General features: G+C 34.6%; 2 protein-coding genes across 2 annotated transcripts in view; one reads left to right on the top strand and one right to left on the bottom strand.

The window, feature by feature from the left end:
* The window catches only part of COG5 (component of oligomeric golgi complex 5), a 269,636-nt gene that overhangs the window by 63,747 nt on the left and 186,354 nt on the right, over positions 1-19,535 (top strand). The window lies entirely within an intron of this gene.
* Positions 849-4,484, bottom strand: GPR22 (G protein-coupled receptor 22). The gene is made up of 2 exons (XM_024761118.1): positions 4,414-4,484; positions 849-2,780 (listed from the first exon to the last, which is right to left on the bottom strand). The coding sequence occupies exon 2, from the start codon at positions 2,753-2,755 to the stop codon at positions 1,454-1,456; it is 1,302 nt and encodes a 433-aa protein (XP_024616886.1). The 5' UTR covers positions 2,756-2,780; positions 4,414-4,484; the 3' UTR covers positions 849-1,453.

The raw sequence follows: 19,535 nt of genomic DNA, 5'->3' as shown, positions 1-19,535 counted from the left end.
TGAGAGATTATTATTGAATGACATAAAAATTTTTTATTTAAAAATGAGTTGCTACTTGATTTAGTGAATACAGTATGAAAAAACAATAAGGAATTGTCCAGTTAACCCATTATAAGGGAGCAAGTATTTGCCTACTTTAAATAACTTATTGCTGTTTTTCAGGTACAGTGATAATTAGCACTCATCAATAGATTATTAGATTATAACAATTGGAAAATACTTGTGTGATATGAGATTCTCAAACCTGATATCTATAGTTAGGATTAGTAATTTCAGTTTTTTAACATGAATTGGGGATTGGAGGCAAAATGCTTTAAATTTAATTACGTGGTGTAGAGTAAAAAAATTCACAAGATTTATTGCCACTTTAATGACTTTGAGAGTTGAAAAGGACTACTATATTTGGAAACACTTGGGAGCTCTGAGAGTGTAGGAACATTGTGTAAATTGTATGACTCTAAAGTTGCTATGTTTCTAAAGTTAGAAAGAGTTGGCTTTTCTATAATGACATAAAGTCTTTTTTTTTCCTTCCTTGTATTCAGATTTTAGTAGTTAACTTCTGTTATACAAAAAGGCTGACTTGAATAAAGTTAGGATGTCTGTTTATTTTAATTCACTGGTTTTTGCCAGTATACTGTATTTCCAGAGCATTTGGGTTAACTCAACCAAAGTGAGGAAGGAGGAAAGAAGCCTTACTTTTCTTCCTTCCTTTTATTGTCAGTTCATTTGTATATTATAGGCATAGTGCCCTTGATCTTAGAAAATCAGTCTCTTTTTCATAATAAACTTGAATTTTAAAAGTTTCCCTATCTTGATGTGCATATACACGGTTGTTTGTTTTTTGGTTCTTGAATTTTAAAATCCTGATAAATCCTACAATTTCCTACATTCCAAAAAGGATAAAGTTTCATATATAGTTCATTATTTTTGATGAATCAAATATTATAGCAAGTAGACTATGCTAGAAAACATAATATAGTAGTATAGAAAATCCTGGGTCATTTTGGTTGCTTGGAGCCCATAATTTTGGTTTTTATGTTAAAATGCTATTCCAGTTGTTAACATATAGATATATCTATAGTTTGTGGCTTAGAAACAATACACTTTATAAAAAAAAAAAGCAAGGATACCTGTGTCAGTTATATTTTAAAGTTATACAGTGTTTTAAGGCTATGTATTTATTCTTTAGAAAATATGACTTACATAAATATCTTCTGATGGACATAATATTGACAAAATATACACATGATATTACCTTAACAAACTGCCATGCAACAAATACATTAAGTAATGAAGAAATTGAATATATATGACCTAATCTAATCTTGACATTTACATTGAAAATTTACAACATAACCAGTACTTAAAATGTTTTTCTTATATTTGGCAGTAATTTTTTACAGTTTAAATTTAAAACTTCTGAGTGTGGGTTTGGTGAAACTTAGCCTTTTCCCTAGTCTGTGACAACCTGAGGTACTAAACATTTTTGTCTAATTTCACTATCTTCAAAGGTAATTTTTTTGTTTCTTTTAGGATCTATCCAAGAGTTGTGTATTACAGCATTATTAGGCATGGGATCAGCTTCTACTATGGAAACAACTCGCTTTTTCATTTTACTTTTCAAGACCTTTTGAAATTTTTGTCTAGTAAATGCATATAATAGAGGATGAAATATAGTTGTTCCATAACCCATGACTAGAAAACACAACCTTAATTTTACTAAAAGGTCACTTGGGCCTAAACATAAAATGGTGGTATTTAAAACAGAAATTGGTGTCCAGCAGAGAAGAAATGTAGAAATAATCAATAAAGACATTTTGAAGACCCTCTTTTGCCTTTCTCGTCGTTCACGGTGTCGTTTCATAGCTCGCCGGAGGGCAATTATTACAGAGACTGAAGTTCTAACACCAAAGACTACATTTCTCCCACCACTGCTTTGTGACATGTCTGTAGTCTCGTGTTGTGTGGTTAGAGAAATCGTCTTTTTCTTTCTTGCTTTCTTCTTCTGCCCTGTTGAGAATCTTGTGCCTATTCGAATATTGAGGGCCTGAAGTATTTTGGTGTATGTGATTAACATTACTATGACAGTGAAAAAGAATATTGGGATCTGTACTAGCAGGTGATAATACATTCCCAGTTCAGTGTAGTATTCATTCGTACTGACACACAGAAGTGTCTTGTTTTCCCATGTATTTCCACGTTGAAGGCTGAAAAAATTTACCTCAATAAAGGGAATCAGGAATGAGAAAAATGAAAAAATCCAAATGGATATCATTAGCATTACAGCTCTGCCCATTGTCAGAATTCGGTTTGCAGGCTTTACAGAGATGTCATATCTGTCCAAAGTGATAGCAAAAACGTTGATTGCTGTTGAGACACTTGTAAAAGATACACAGGCCTCATGGAAACAGCAGATGAGAGCAGTGTTACTCTCCAGTGAAAGCAGAAGAATAACTATAGTTAGAGGAATACATCCCACACAAATGATTACATCAAGTACATGAAGATTCATCGTAATAATGTTACTGACAGAGTTGATTAAGTTGGATTTCATGCAGTAAAGTACCAATACGGTGAGGTTGCTGCCAAGTCCCAACACAATTTCTAACATAAGAAATCCGGTGAGAGACACTTGAAAGCTTAATGGATATGATAGTGGTTGGTACATATTGGTGTTGATGTCATCAATGTCATCTCGCACTGTAATGTTAGATTCAGACTGCATGTTGATTTCCAGAATGGGAGAAAAACACATTCTTTTGGAGCAGTTGGTTTTTTCCCTAGAAAGTGAAATAGAATAAACTATTTGATATTTGGCAATTTAAATGACGTACAAAACCTGTGTTCTTTGTAAAAAAAATTTTTTTATTGTGTACTTAGTTTAATTTTTAAATTTATAAACTATTAATGGAAAATGTAGAATTAGAAAACATCAAGGTTTGCATTGTTTTGATGTAAAAGGAAATTGGGTTCCCCATTTGAAGAAATAACTGTACTGGGGATTGCTCCTATATAGTTCAAAATTGTTTAATAAACTAAAAAGGTTTTCCTTATTTGGGTTTTTCAAGGTTATTATTTGAGATACAGTATATTTTTGTATAATAAAACTACCCAGTATGCAAAACTAATTTTAGCCCAGTGTTTTAAGATTTCATTTTAAAATGTTGTGAGTAGGTGGAAAATAAACGCTATTTTAACATGTAGCACAATTAGTGTAGGTGTAATTATTCCCATGAGATTTCAAATGAACAGGACAAATGTTCACTTAAAATGACAAACGGCACAGAGCACTAGTTTGTTTTAAATCACTTTGTCCGTGTTCTTGATTGAAATTCATATTCAGCAGTCAACAGTGTGTTTGGGGTTATCTGGAGTTATTTCCCACTGAAGTAGGCAAATGATAAATATTTCTCAGTGAAAGTGCTCACTGAACTTTATAACAATCAAAGTTGTAAAAATTGGGAAAAAAAGGACATTATTTTGAAGTAAAACACCACAGACCTTAGTAAAAGAGCACTAATCACTCTTATGAATGAATGATTTATTTTGTGACCACACCCTTTCATATCTTGTAGAAGGAGAAAATTGAAATTTAATATCATATTAAGAAATAGCCATTTTTAAGGTGGTTTAAAAGAATGCATCAGTTGATTTTATTAAACAGAATTTTTAAAGCAAAAAATGAAATTTTAGGGAAAAGGAGTGTCTGAAGCCCATTTTCTGAGGAATCTATTAAAGTTACACATTTCCTGTGAAACCTTTTGTGTAAATCACCCAGTGTATATCATTTTGAGGAAAATTAAAAGAAAAAAACCAAACTCTTGCTAATTCATGTATATCTATGTTTTAATATATAGAAGTTTAGAGTAATTTATAAAAATAATGTCTGATTTGCTGGGCTAAAATGTCAGTAATTAGTATATTTAGTTAAAATATAAAATCATACAACCAACTATATTTCACATTTCAAGTACAGCATTTTGCCTGCAAAATCATAACAAATTATAAAAGCTGATTTTCAGAACTGATGTTAACCTTTCACTTGATGTAACCTTTGACAAGTTTTAGAATATAGTTTTATTTATGTGTATTATTTTAAAGGTAGTGTTTCAGAAACACAAATGCTAACATTATTAATTTCTTTTGAGCTTACTAAAGGCATATATTTGAGTAAGTGAAGGTCTTAGCCAGCATTGAAATCCTATAAAAATGGAAAATTTTAAAGTGTGCCAAATTTTCTGAACTGACAGATTAAACATCAGGTTTTTGTCACATCAGTTAGATTTAGAATTAAATAAAGCAGGAGTGTCAATTTAGATGATAATTAAGGAAAATGCATCTACTCTAGAGCAAGATTCTTTTCTCTTGTAAATGTTAAACAGTGTCGTGGGGTGCATGCATCTTCTGACCTACCTGTTTGCTGTTGCCTTATGGGCCTTTTGGCTCACTATAGCAGTTTTTCACAATATGATACATGATGTCATTAACAGATTTGGACATGAATTTTTACCTGACAACAGTGAAGTAGCTGTGTTTTATTTCATGTCTTGTAGGAATTCTTTCATTTTTCTCTCCAGTACTTCAACTGCATGAATTGTGAGATTTAGTTGGCTGATGAATTTCTAAAGACCAGTACAAAATACTTGTGTTTGTTTTGCCTTAAAAAGTCACGACCGAGAGAAACTTCCTCAAATGATAGGAATTGTTTCCCTTTGAGAGAATATGTGATGATGTCTCTTTATTTTCCAGAACATGTGAAAACAAAAGAAACATAAGGTTTCTAGCTTCTAAAATGTACTTAGACATCCTTTTGTTACAAATGTAAATCTGTTTCTGTAGCAGTTCTCATTATTTTGAAATGATTTCTTGGTCACATAACTTGGTTATAAGTCCAGTCCATGTTCTCTTGATAAAAACCATCTGCTATTTAATTTGGTTTGTTTTCATTAGAAGAGGATACATAATTGGTCATAAAACTCAGATGGAAAAATCCTTTAGTAATATCAATTGATACGAATATCTGAATATTTAGTGCAGAAAAATACTTGCTAAAGCTTCATTTAGCTTGCTGGTAATGTATATCATTCTCTTGGCAATCCATGTTTCATTGTTTCTTCAAGAATTGGTGGCTCCACAATTTTGGTATGTTAAATTATAAACTCCCCCTTTAAAAATGCTCACCATTTTGTTTTCAGGCTTTTACAGTTATATTTTCATTTTGTGGCTGTTTTATATAGCATCTTCTTAGGATGGTTGCTGTCGATGTGTTATATCCCAGCAGTAACGTAGACCTATATTCTCTGGTTTTAACTCCTTAATGTCTTAAAATCATTGTTGCAAGAATATCCTGCAGTTTGTGATTCAGACAGCTAGGGAGGTGATGGGTCAGATGCATTCTTCATATTGTCAGTTGTAAATACTGAATTAGCTGCTTTGGGCCCTTGTGAAAAAGAAAAAAAAATGGTTAAGGAATAGGGTTCCTAATAATTTCCTATTAATTGAAAGTTACTTTAGTTGTGTTTATTTAACACCATACACAGTATTTTTTATCAAAGTAAGCAAACTGTATTATTAGAGCCATAGTTATGCATACATTTAACGGTTTCTTTAAATATTCTCTTTTCCTAACAAAGACTGTAAGTATAATATTTAGTAATAGAGTTAACATTACAAATATTACCATGAAAGAAAAGCTGTATTTTTTAAACCAATTTCTGCTCTCATTTTAGAAGTTAACCTGTATTTTCAGAGATTATGAGCAATTAGCATACATTAAACATACTGTCATTCCCTCTTATCTTTATAATAAATTTTACAGTATTTCCTGCTGTAAAATATTGTCGCTTGCTTATCAGCACATGGTTTGAATTTTAACTGATTAAAACAGATTCCATGATAAAACACTATAAATTTCCATTGATGAACTGTTCATGTAATTGAAATGTAAAGGGTGATGTAAAAGGTGACTGCAAATTAAATAATTTTCAATGAACATGCCCAATAATAAACCTAAGATTGAGAAATAATAGCTAAATAGTAAAACTGATTCTTTCAAGAAATACAAGCATTTTTTGAACACTTCAGAAAGACTACTGATGAAATTAAGGATATTCAGTATATCTGAAGTGACTTAAAAAGCTGATATCTATCTTCAGAGTGATTCAACAAAGAATATTCTTTGTATTTAACATTGCATCCTAAAAAAATACATTTAAAACATATCATGTCTTAAAATAAATAGATCTAAAAGATACATGTTTAGCAATAAGTAGAATTAAGCAAATAAACTCTTAAAATTTAGGCTGAAATTTTTCAAAGTAATTTTACCCCACTATGCTGGTTTAAAAGCAGCTGAATACTATAATAAGGAACACATCTTACCTCTGCTAAAGATTTGATAAATTCTTGATGTAGTTGAAGCATTTCCAGTTTTGATTGATTCATTTTGTTCACTGGTTAGTAGAGGACTGGGGGAAGAGGGTCATAAACACTTCTTCGAAAAAGACCTTAATGAAAATGTGTGTCTGTACTGTGCCATTGTTTCAGCAGTACTGCTAATGTATGGAACATGTAGTGCTGCTTGGAGGCTGCTGCAGTCTCTCACTCTTCCTACTGTGGAATCAATAAGCATCTGAAAATACATAATGAAAGTAATTTAACATACTGAAGGCTTCTTGTCTCCAGAGACAGCACTTAGATTCAGCCTTTCTAAAAAGGAATGGCACTGCTTTTCAGAGGAAAGCCTGTTCTGGGCAGCTTTTGCAGAATGACAGCCTACCTTGTGGCTTCTCTCCACTGCAGAGAGATGCAGTGCATTCACTAATTTTGATTGGTCAGTTGTATTGGGCTTAAATTGTGCTTCATATGTATAGCAGGGATTCCCCCCCCTCCACTGTTTTATATAAGGATGCTTTTTTAAAAGGCTGTAGTTATAAGTGGTTGTGTGTTGTTCTTAAATAGAACAGGAGTAAATTAGTCTTTAAAAAAATGCATATTCTGGTTTGTTGTTCACTTTTGCCAAACATTAAAAAGATACAGGGTGGTGGTGTTGGGGGGGGCAAGAAAGAATTACATAGTAAAATGTATATATTCTTTTTAAAGCCTCGGATAATTGCACTTGAAAATATTTTAGTTGTATATATGTTTTTTTGTTGAGATTCTTTGTTCTACAAATAGAAGGGCACTGCATCTTTACTGTGAACCACATTGAATTTCAACTAGTTTGTTTGTATTCAGGTCATCTTCTCTGTGTATTCCAAATTGTTGTGAACATCTCAAGGTGTTAAATATTATGACTGCAGTAGTCATTCATTCAGGTATTCATTCATTCATTCAGAATATTAATAAAGCTTGATTTAAGGTGATTACACCCTACAATTTTTTTTTTAATTCCACTGCTATTAGTAGAGTCTCAGTATGAAAAGATTTAATCATGTGCATTACTTTTGATATTACTATTCAGTCTTCACCTCTGGTAACCCGTGCTCAGTAGATATGTACCGATCATGTGCCATCATATTTTATTTCAACTGCTGTTTCTGTTTTTAACATGGGTACTTTTAGTGGATTGCTATACTCTAATGTCGTATGCAGCTGTATGCTAATGTTATTGGGTAAATATATTGGTAAAGGAAAAAGGAAGTTAATTACATGTCTTCATAAGTTACAAAGCTAAATTATTTTAAGATATGCTGTCAAATAATTAAAAACAATGGTGTAGATAACAAAATATTACTTTAAATTTAAATTTCTGTTAATTTTGGTTACTTATGAATAATTTTCTATTTTCAATATTGAGGAACACATTGAGGAAACCTTTTTCTTAGACTTGAGTATATAAAGTGGCTGGATTCTATATCTCTTAACAAAACAGAAGACATTGCAAATCACTGAATTATTAGAATATTGATTACCTATTTCCATTATTTTAGGAATGTTAGTGATGTGCATTTTTTAAAATATGTGCTAGGTTTTTAATTTGTAATTGAAGTTACTGTTTATAACTTTGAAAATCAGTATACGTTTTAATCTTCCACTGCTAGTGTTTAAGCTGCACAGGGGGCTGGCTGAATAGTATATGAGCTGTGAGTTGCATTTCCACAGAAGTTGAGAGTAATGTGGTGGAAAATTTTGCTGTGAATTTCTACAGTTTTCTGCAGAGCTTTGGGGGCAGGGCTTTGATAATGATAACAATTAAAATATTGTGCTACTTTTCATGCATTTTGAAAATTGGAGAAAAGGATCTTAGAATGCCAGCCATGCTGAAAGGTAGCGCAGGCGTGCACATGCACACACATAGTGTTGTTTGCAGCTTAAAACTAAAAGTAAAGAAAAGATACCAGTTGAAACTTGTGGTAGAGATGAGAAGTTATTAACATAGTGAACTACATATAGTGCTTTTCTCCCAAAGAATTCAAGTATTTGCTTACATTTATTGTCAAGATACCACCATGAAGTAGAGGAAACAAAGGCAAAGAGAAGTTTAATGACATGAGAAGGTGTAGGTAAGTTAGTCAGTCTAGGTAAGTTAGAAGTCTGCAAACCCCCTTCTAACTATATATAGCTGGCCCTCTCTCTTTGGAAAATTCTGAAGGTAGTTTTGACTTAAAATTGGATGATTTGGGTTCAGTCACTACTTATTAGTTACATGACTTTTGATAAGTCAAGCATTCTCTGGGTCACGATATAGCTTTGACACTTTAAATTGATGTATATTTCTGTGTTTTGTTTAGTTCTCTGTGAGACAGTATTTTCAAGTTATACTCAGACTGTTTTGAAAAAATGAATTCTGGGATCTCTGTAAGACATAATGACAGCAAGAAAGTTTAGGTCTAGATAACACCTTTTATTCCCTGTGACTTGTGGTTAGGGATACACAAGATATTACAAATAATGGTTACTTCTTACTGCATACAATGCTTAGTATATTTTTCTTTTTCTTTCTTATTTTATTTTTTGGCCGTGCCACGCAGTTTGCAGGGTCTCAGTTCCCCGACCAGAGGCTGAACCTGGGCCATGGCAGTGAAATCCCCGAATCCTAAGTACTACCAGGGAACTCCCCTATAATTTTCTTTTTTAAAACCACAAATTGGTTTGATGATTATAAGGTTCTTTGATCTCTTAGCAGGATAATTCTAAATTCCTTTGTTTTTAACAAAGAAGAGGATATCTAAACCCCTTGAGTGAGAATCAGATTATATTCTTTTCATGAAAAAAATTAATATCAAATTATAAACATCAGAATTTACAGATTCTTACTTCCATAGCAACAGATTTTCACAATTTTGCATTTAATATATTTTGTATTCATATAGGATACTAATTTTGAAAAATGCTGTAATTAGTGATTTAAAACCAAATGTTACAAAATCATTTTATAGATTACTTATTAATTAGTTAATAATAACCTGGGAAAGCAGTTTAAGTTTCCTAATAATAACTAAGCAACAGATGTGAATCTAACACTCACATATCTCTATTAAAATCCCTCTTCACAAGCTGTGTTTAAGTTAAAAACATTTTGATTTTTATTTAGTTTAGGAACTAAAATTCCTGATATGGGAGTCCTTGACTTTTAATTTTATATATTTGCCTCTTTAAGTTTGGACAACTTTGAGTATGAGAGAGTAATTTACTGTTCACATTTAAATGTACTATTCTTATCAGATCATTCTTATCTAGCTTGTGTCTGTCTCTAATGCTACAGAATTTTTTGATGATTTTGAATTTGTAAATAAAAAACCTCAACTTTGTGAAATATTGGAATTAACCACAACTGACAGTGCTTTGAAACTATTTGCAAAGTATATATGCGAAAGCAGTTTCTAATTGCTGAAAAATCACTTTTTAAATTGTATTGCTTCAAGAGTACTTTTTCAGTGAATACTTAACATAGCTAACTCTCAACTCTCTCTGATACTAGAGGCCAAGGTAGAAAGGATTATTTCAGTTTAAAGCCAATTGAAAAATTTCATTTGGCTTCTCAACTTTAAATTTCTATCACAACAAATGTTTTACCAGAAAAATAGAAATGGACCATCTGCTGAAACCTCCCTCAAGTGGGGAGTAGCCAGGGTAGTAGAGAGTCAACAATATTGGTGATTCATTATCTATAAAAGAGGATAATTGAAAACTGATTATAATTGGATAAAGTACATGCATCAGAATTGTATGTCTTAACCGAAAAACTCCAGCATTCTTCCCCATCCTTCCCTATCTCACCTAAGTTGGGCATTTAAAAATTTTCATTTTTATTTTTCACAGTATGTGATTGTAAGTCATTTGCCAGCATCTATTACAGCAACGAATACATGGCATTTCTTTCCTTTTTTCTCATCCAAACCTCGATTTTTGACCCTGTGACTATTACTACTTCTTAATCTCCGTCTGTTGTCCTACTGTTGGCATGTTGTTTGGGGCCCTTGTCCAAATTATTACGACCCATGACCCTAATTCACTGGCATGCTCTTTTGACTGCCTTATACCCCTTTTTGCATTTTTAAATATTACGGATTTTGTTGATGTTTTTCTCATATTTCCATCAAAGAATTACACACACATGTTTATGCTTTTTTTTTCCACATTGGTTTCTCTTTCTGTTGCTGCTTCATTTTTCTTATAATTCTTCTATTGTAGGTTATTATGCAGGATCAAATTCATTTCTGTGTTCTGAAACCAAGTCAGCTGATTAACTAGATTATATATTTAACAAAGCTATGGCAAATCCCTTCTTATGTGCTGTTATGAGTCCTTTGCTTATTTATTATCCTTGTTTATTTTTAGTAGAGAGAAATATTGATACAATTATTTTTTGTATATTGACCTTGTATCCTGCAACTTCACTAAACTCGTATATTAGTCTTGGGAACTTTTTTTTGTGAATACCATGGTATTTTCTGTACAGACAATTAACGTCTGCAAATAGAGACAGTTTACTTCTTCTTGAACCATGTGTAACTTTTATTTCTTTTCTTGCCTTATGCTACTGTGTAGGACCTCTGGTATTAGATTTGATAAAAGTGTGTTGGGAGAAGCATTCTGCCATGGGCCCTGAGCATCCCTGAAGGTCCTAGGGCGTGCTGGGGATTGCTGGGCATGCTAAGAATGAAAAGACCTGACTGTTCTTTACCTGGTCCATTTCTCAGGGTTGTGTTGGAAGCTAGCCACTTGGAGGGATTCAATAATAACTCCCCAAAGAGCAGACTTGCTTCTGCTTGTTATAAAAATGGTAAATTGTCCAGCACAGTGTTCTTTGGCTGTGATGCAAACCTACTGTATCCAGAGTATCCAAGCAGGTCCCTCTGCCAGGAGGACTTGGATAGGAAAGTGAACTGTCAGAGTGACATGATCTCTCATACTGCTTGGTGTGTCTTCTGCCAGTATACATGACAGAAACAGGCTAGCTTCATAGCCTGCAAATAGGGTAAAATCCTAGACCCTTCACGATTTCTGACAATATTGGCAACGAGGACATGATGTTGACTGATACATGGCTTCCTACAAAAGAGAAGACAAGGGCCCTTGTGGGCTGGTTTAGAGAGCATGAAATGCAATAGCAAATGCTCTTGTTTAAGTGGTGGGCTAGTAGATCTTTTACTGACTTACGTGTTAATGAGTTCTTAGAGGCTAAGCAGTTAAATGAAGCTGCCCAAATGGTACTATGGTTGTTGCTCAGGCTCCAGGCTATAGGAAGAAATAATGTAATTACATCTGTGAAGCAGCAAGCCTCTGGGCCTCCACAGAAGGCAGTATGACTGTAGCTGCTGAATCAAGGGCTCCCCGGAGCTAAAATAAAAGGCGTTCAGCAATGAGGATACAGAGCTTTGGATAGACTTAATACGTTATAAGTTCATTTGTTGTGTCCAAGTAGGCAGCCGGTTGAAATTGGATGTAGCTGCAAAGTCTTGCTTATTGGTGCAGAGCTTCTTTTTCCCTTTTTCCCTTTGTGCCCTCTGATTCCTCTCCCTCTCTGCTCTAACCTCAGCTGCTTAAAATAAAAGCCAAGTATGGCAGGGGAGCGCAAGGAGAGGGGAGAAATTCAAACTTTTATAGCTCTGTTGGATAGAGGTGCCCAAGCACCCTCCAACCTGGTCCTGTGGGGAGAAAGCACAGTAGGTGGCAGGGAGGCCGAAGGCACCGGACTGCAGGGTGGAGCTGTTGCAGCACTCACGTGGGCAGCTCAACAGCCCCTAGGCCCAGGGGCTCAGAGGAGTTTGGAGGCATGTGGGAGGAAGCGGCGCTGACCGCGGGGCGAGGAACCAGCAGGAGAAAAGCCTCCCACCACCTCAGCCCTCTTCTACAAGCCAGCCCCCCACTACTCTACGCCCCACGCTCCTGGTCAGAAAATAAGATCGTCTGCTGGCTAGTCTCTTGTATGTGTGTGTGAAAGTCCTTAGTTTGTGTTCCTGCGGGGGGGGGGTGGACGGTGGGTGGCACTCAAATTCAAGAAAAGCTAAAGTGTGGGTGGAGCCTCTGGGCTTATTCATGTACTGTTCTTCTGGCTTCCCCTGGCAAATGTGTATTTGGTATTGATGTTTTTTACATGCTTATGTTGTGAAGGTTCATAAATTAACAGGAGATTGCCCCATTCATGGGCTCCTGCATGTCCCCTCCCCGGTGATCTAGCACAATGTACCATCCCAGGAGGAAAGGAAAAAACACAGCTTTAGTTAAGTAAAGACTTTGCGGCTGCTAAAGTGCTCAGGCCATTTCTTAGCACAGCAGTGCCACCTGCCTGATCCAGCTGCCAAGTGCACCTCTTTTGAACAGGCCTACTGCTATGGTCTTGTTGAAACCAGTCATCTGACCCATAGGTGCCTTGTGACTCTCTGGCCTGATGTCACTTGGACTTGACGACTAACAAGGAAAGGGCCCAATAGGCTTCATTGAAAGTCAAATGAACAAATGAAAATGGTTTATTCAAGGGTGCAGCTGGCCTCGCCTTAGTGTAATCTTGGTTTTGCATGAAGGGATGGAAGTGAACCCTTTTGGGGGAAACCTTTTCTTTCATTCCATCACCTGAAGCAAACCACTGGTTCATTGGGGTCCTTGATGCACAGAAGTTCCTGTGAATACCTAGACCTGGTTGACTGATAGTTTGGCCAAGTTATAAGCTGTGCTGCTGCAGCTGTTCAGTCTCAGTGCCAGCTCCAGAAAACCGAGAATGGATGTGATCCCTCTGTTCCATCCTCATAGCTCTGAGCAATACTCCTCTTGATTAACGTTGTTGTATTTTTACTGAGTCTTGGGCTGTTGCCTATAGCATAGCCTTCAGATGTACCAGTTGGAAGACAGGTTAAAAACATCTCTCTTTGGGGCTGCAAAGTATGGACCAAATCGCAGCCACCGGTCAGTTTGTGTCACTCAAGCCCGTACATCCCAATTGCTCCCATTTCCACTTGGATCCATTATCAAAAACAGCAAGATACCCACTATAGTAGACTGGGTAACTGTGGTGTTCTAAGTTTTAGGAAAGGGAACTTCTCAATGTGTGTCACCCACTTCCACTTGTACTGGAATTCCTTTTCCTCCCCTAGGCATATAGGGTTTTTTGCTGCTTCCTTTTCGTAGCTCGAATGGGTTTTCAACAATGTTCAGAAAATCAGAGGGTTTGTTGCACTTCCCTCAGTGGTTTTAGACTTTTATTCTCCCATGCATTAGAGATGGTAGAAAGGATCCAGGCTGAACTTCATGCCTTTCTCTCAGTGGTTGCTCTTCTCATCCCCAAGCATGAGGGATGCTTTCTCAGACCTCTCACTCTGCACCTGGTCTTTGTGTGTGTGTGTGTGTGTGTGTGTGTGTGTGTGTGTGTGTGTGTGTGTGTGTACGCACACGCGCGCACAAACCTGGTGAGGTCTCTGAAGAACCTGTGAATGGGTATGCCTTCCCTTGTGTTTGTGGCCTCCATGGGTTCTATATTTTCTTGCTAGCACAAACTCAGCCTTTAGGAGTTCATTAACAATTTTAGCTGAATTATTCTTCCTGGTGTCCAGGATTGTCTTCCCCAGGTACTCAAGTGCTCGTGCCCCCATTTGTCCTTCAAGGTACCTGTTTTTCTTTAGAGTTTGGATTGGTTGGTTGCCCTGTAACCTCAGGTCTCCTGGCAGCTATTTACCTCGATAATATAGATTAAATTCATGACCCTACTTGGTCATAGTAGATTACCCTTTTAGATATTGCATGATTTTATTTGCAGTTATTTTGTTGAAGTATTTTGCCTATATGTTCACGAGGGATATTGGTTTGTCATTTTCTTTTATTGTTTTTTTTTTTTTTTGGTCTGGTTTTCGATTCAGGGCAATAATGTCAGATTCATAATGAGTTGAAAATGTTTCTTCTTCCTTTAGTTTTAAAAACATTTGTGTAAGATCGGTACTGGTCCTTCCTTAACTGTTTGATAGAATTCACTAGAGAAGATGAGTGAGCCACAAGGTTTTATGTTGTTAAAGCTTTTAATTATAAATTCAAGTAATTTAATAGATTCAGATTTTTAAATTTTTCTTCTGTCTGTTTTGGTGATAAGTATCTTTCAAGTAAATTGTTATATCATTTAATTTGCCAAATTTATTGGCATTAATTTATTTTTAACATTTTGTCATTATATTCACATATTAGCAGGATTGTACTGGTACCTTCCCTTTCATTACTGATATTGGAAATATGTATCTTCTTTTTTCTCGGTCACTTTGCCTAGAGGTTTATCAGTTTTGCTAATCTTTTCAATAACCAGCTTTTGGTTTCATTGGCCTTAATGAATAGTGTTCTTATAGTTCTTTTTCTGTTTTATTGATTTCTGCTCTTTAGTATTTCCTTCCTTCTACTACTTTGGTGAAAGTTTCTTTAACAACTTTAAATCTTTTTGTCAAATATTTGTAATCATTCAGTATGTTCTCTAATTTTCTAATTTCCATTGTATTTCTTTGTTGACACATGGGTTATTTAAAAGTGAGTTTTTCAATTTCCAAATATTTGGTGATTTAAAAAAAATTTTTTTGTTAGTGATTTCAAATTTAATTCCATCACGATCAGAGAACATATTTTGTACAATTTCAGTTTTAAAAAATCTGTTTTGGTTTGTGTAATGGCCCAGAATATGGTCTGTCTTAGTGAATGTTCCATGTACTCTTGAAAATAATGTGTTTTATCCCATTGTTGGGCATAGTGTTCTATAAATGTCAAATAGGTCAATTTGATTGATAATACAGTTCAAGTCTTTTCTTGCCTTAGAGATTTTCTGTCTATTTGTATTATTAGCCTTTTACTGAAGGTAACTTTTTACTGAAAGAGGAGATATGAAGTTCCCAACTATAATTCTGAATTTATCTATTTCTCCTTTCACTTTTTCCAGTTTTTGCATCATGTATTTTTATTGAATTCATGAACATTTAAGAGCGTTATGAATTATATGTCTTTATCCCTAATAATAACTGCTTGTTCTGATGTCTGCTTTGTCTGATATCAATGTAGTTACTCCAGGTTTGTTTTGATATGCTTTACATCATATATATTTTCAACTCTTCTGTGTCTTTATTTTTTAAGGTGTGTTTTCTGTGGATAGTAATAGTTTGTTTTTGCTTTTCTTCCATTCGGATTTCTCTCTTTTAATTGGAGTGTGGAACATTCACATTTAATAAAATTTTCCATGTGATTAGGTTTAAGTCCTCCACTTGGCACTTGTTTTGTTTTATGTGTTCTTTTTTCATTTTTCCTTCCTTTTCTACCTTCTTTTGGATTAAGTAACTTCTGCTATTCCATTTTTACTATTCCAAATGATGGAATAGGAAAAATTACTATTTTTAGTAATTAATGATTAAATAAAATGGAATAGTAAGTAGTCTATTGACTTATTAGCTATATCTTTTAAATTTCTTATTTTAGTGGTTGTTTTAGATTTTATGATATACATGTTTAACTTAAAACAGTTTTTTTGTTTTTTACAAGTAATAGATCATATCACATACAATGTTAGATACTTACTATAATATCACTTTCTTTGGCCCTCTTCCATCTTTTGTGCTGTTTTTTCTTTTTTTAAGAGTTTACTTTCACTTATGTTGTAAACTTTTTAATAGATCATTACTGTTTTTGTTTTAAACAGCCAATTATCTTTTAAATAAATTTTAAAGATAAAAAATTTATATTTATGCATAGATTTATAATTTCTGACACTATTTCTTTTTGTACATCAGAGATTCTGGTATTATTTTCCTTCAATCTGAAGAACTTTGACTTTTTTTTTTGTAGTAGTACAGGCTTTCTGGCAACAAGTTCTTTCTGCTTTTGTCAAAGACGTTTTCCTTGTGTCTTCATTTTTGACTTATTTTCACTGTATATAGAGAACTATATTGACTTTTTTCTTTTGTCATTTAAAAACTATTTTGTTGTTTTCTGTAGGGATAGTTTCTGATGAGAGGTCTGTCATGGATCTTAACCTTTGTTCATTGCTATGTAATTTGTCTTTTTTCCCTCTGGCCATTTTTAAGAGTTTTATTCCATCGTTTCCATAGTTTCATTATGGTTTACATTGGTGTGGTTTCTTTGTGTTTACCTTCCTTTGGGCTCACTTATATTCTTGGGTTTGTGTTGTTGCTGCTGCTTGCTTCAATTTGTTGTTTGTTTTTTCTCATCAAATTTGAAGAAAATCCATTCTTTAAGTACTTTTTCTTTTTCACATCTTTCCTCTTCTTCTGGGACTCTGATAACATGTATTTTTGGCTTTTGGTATTGTCCCATGTATCATTAAGTCTCTGTTCGCTTATATTTTGTACCTTTAGTTTGGCTCTGGTTTTACGTTCATCAGTCTTCTCTTTTGTAGTGTCTGATCTGTATTGAGTGCTTCCAGTGAATTTTTCAGTTCAAATACTGTTTTTTTCAGCTCCAAAGTTTTAAAAAAATATTTATTTAATTAATTAATTTATTTGGCTGTGCTGGGTCTTAGTTGCGGCACGCAGGGTCTTCGTTGCTGTGTGTGGGATCTTCGTTGCGGAATGCAGGATCTTTTAGTTGCGGCATGTGGGGTCTTCAGTTGCAGCATATGGGATCTTTTAGTTGCAGCATGTGGGATCTTTAGTTGCAGCATGCAAATTCTTAGTTGCGGCATGTGGGATCTGGTTCCCTGACCAGGGATCAAACCTGGGCCCCCTGCATTGGGAGCATGGCGTCTTAGCCACTGGACCACCAGGGAAGTCCCTCAGCTCTAAAAGTTTTATTTGATCAATTTTTATAGTTCCATTTTCTCTTCATTGTGTTCATATTTTTCTTTAAATCTGTGGACATAATTATAATAGATATTTTAAAATCTTTATCACTTAATTTCATCTTTTTGTTGCATCTTTGTATTTCTAATAATTTTTGACTGGATACTGGCCATTGTGTTTGAACACTGCAAATGGATTTTGTTGTCTTCTTTTAGTGGATGTTGTATTTTGTTCATTTAGGTAGTCAGGTTACTTGTGGATCAACTTGATTCTTTTGAGGTTTGTTTTTAAGCTGTATTGAGTCAGTTTTATAGGAACCTTTCCTCTGAGACTAGTTTAGCCTTATCATTAAGGCATAATCCTTCATAGATCTGTAATGAATTCCCCTGTGTTCAATGATGTGTCTTCTTTCCGGCTTTCCAAGCTGGAATATCTTGCAGTGCTCTCTCTGTGAGCTCCTAGAGTTGATCAGTTAGCAGGCTTTCTGGTAGTTCTTTGCCTGGCCTCTTTGAGTCTTACATATGTATTCATAACATAATATTCCTTTTAATATTCAAGAAACCCTATATAGAAATTTCTGGAATTGTGTCTCTGCTTAGCTTACTTTTTTCTGCCTCAGCTTCTGGCTGCCTCAGCCTTCCTTAATTCACATTCATCCCTTCAACTCATCCAGACCATTGTGCTTCACTAGAGTTTTCTCTTGTGTTGTAGGGGAAAGTGTATTTAGGCAGAAAGCCTGGATAATTATAGATTTCACTTCATTTGTTTTTCAGGGATCACAGTCTTGCATTTGCTGTTGTCCAGTATCTGAAAATGGTATTTTCATAAATTTTGTCCAGTTTTCTAGTTGCTAGGGTAAGCACTGTACTAATTACTCTTTCAGGTTGGAAGCAGAAGTTCCAAATTTGTTGTAAAAATTATCATGAGTTTCTTTTAGCAGTTGATTATGAACCATCTTGTGGCATTCCTCTTATCATGGTCTTAAAATTATTAAAATATTTGATTTTACTTTTTATGCCTAGTTTCTTAAGTTACAGTCTAATCATAGGCTGGTAATATTTTGTATCATGTAATTCAGATTCCTTCCATTTAAGTTATCTGCCCTGCACAGTTTTCTTTTGTGTCTCTGTTAATTTTCTCCCTGTTGGAGAAAAGGATAACACTGGTGCTTACTGAGGTTGATGCTTTTGCAAATTTATGTTTTCTAGCGTCTAGTCATTTCTCCCCTCTCACAGGTGCTATTTGATAGACTAGGGATTGACAGACTTTTTCTGTAAAGGGCCAGATGGTAAATATTTTAGGCGTTTGGGACCACATACAGTCTGTATCACATTTTCTTCTTTTTTTCCTTGCTGACTCTTTTTTTCTTTGGCCTCGTGGCTTGTGGGATCTTAGTTCCCTGACCAGGGGTCCAACCCGGGCCCATGGCAGTGAAAGCGCCAAATCTTAACCACTGGATCACCAGGGAATTCCCTCCTTGCTGACTCTTTAAAGATGTGAAAACCATCCTTAGCATGAATGTTTGGCCCATGGGCCTTAGTTTGATCACCCTAGACATAGACCATCACAACTTTGTTCAAGCAATCTTCCCCTCTCTCTCATTTTTACCAGAAGACCTTACTTCTTACTTCTTCATTGAAAACACAGAGGCTTGAACTTTGTCAACTTCTGGCTCCCTATATATCCCATGTAAAAGCCTATCTAGATCTTCAGTTGTTTGTCTACCCTTCATTCTGTGTCAAGTGAAGGATGTATACATATTCTTTCATTTAAGCCTAAACCTACTATGTGGATTCCTGTTTCATCCTCTTGCAAATTCATTTATACCGTGTTCCATTTTGCACTCATATATATTATCTACCCTTGTTCTTCCAACTGTATTCTATCAATATGTGCATATTTGCTACTTATACTGCTGTTTTGAATTTTATATTTATGATATCTTAAAATGTTGATTTTTAAGGAAAAACTCCAAACCACTAGAATAGTTTATCTTAGGTACTTTTAGTTGAATTTAAATTGCAAATATAAAAAAATTGCTTTTAAACTGTAATAAAGTATATAGATATAAGGTATTTTTAGGATACATACTCATTTCTGAGTTCATTTTCGCCATGTTTTTCTTCATTTTGTAAATTAATAGCTCCTCCCCCATCCCTCCCGTGACAACATAATAAGACTAATGAATTAGAACATCTCAGGCAAAAATGTTCTGTTATGGGTAGGGATATAGTTCTCTAAAAAGCAAAACATCAAGTACAGAATTGTTTTTAAAGTAAAAAAATTTTGAAATCAGACTAGATCTAGGCACATTGTGTTGCAAGCATCACCTCACAAATC

The sequence above is a fragment of the Neophocaena asiaeorientalis genome, unplaced genomic scaffold (assembly GCF_003031525.2).
Source record: "Neophocaena asiaeorientalis asiaeorientalis breed wild unplaced genomic scaffold, Neophocaena_asiaeorientalis_V1.1 scaffold508, whole genome shotgun sequence".
NCBI lineage: Eukaryota > Metazoa > Chordata > Mammalia > Artiodactyla > Phocoenidae > Neophocaena > Neophocaena asiaeorientalis.
The sequence above is the reverse complement of the archived record's forward strand: the minus strand, read 5'-3'. Positions and strand labels throughout refer to the sequence as shown.

Excerpts from the sequence above, each read along its gene's own strand:
- GPR22 (XM_024761118.1), bottom strand. The coding sequence starts at position 2,755 with ATGTGTTTTTCTCCCATTCTGGAAATCAACATGCAGTCTGAATCTAAC.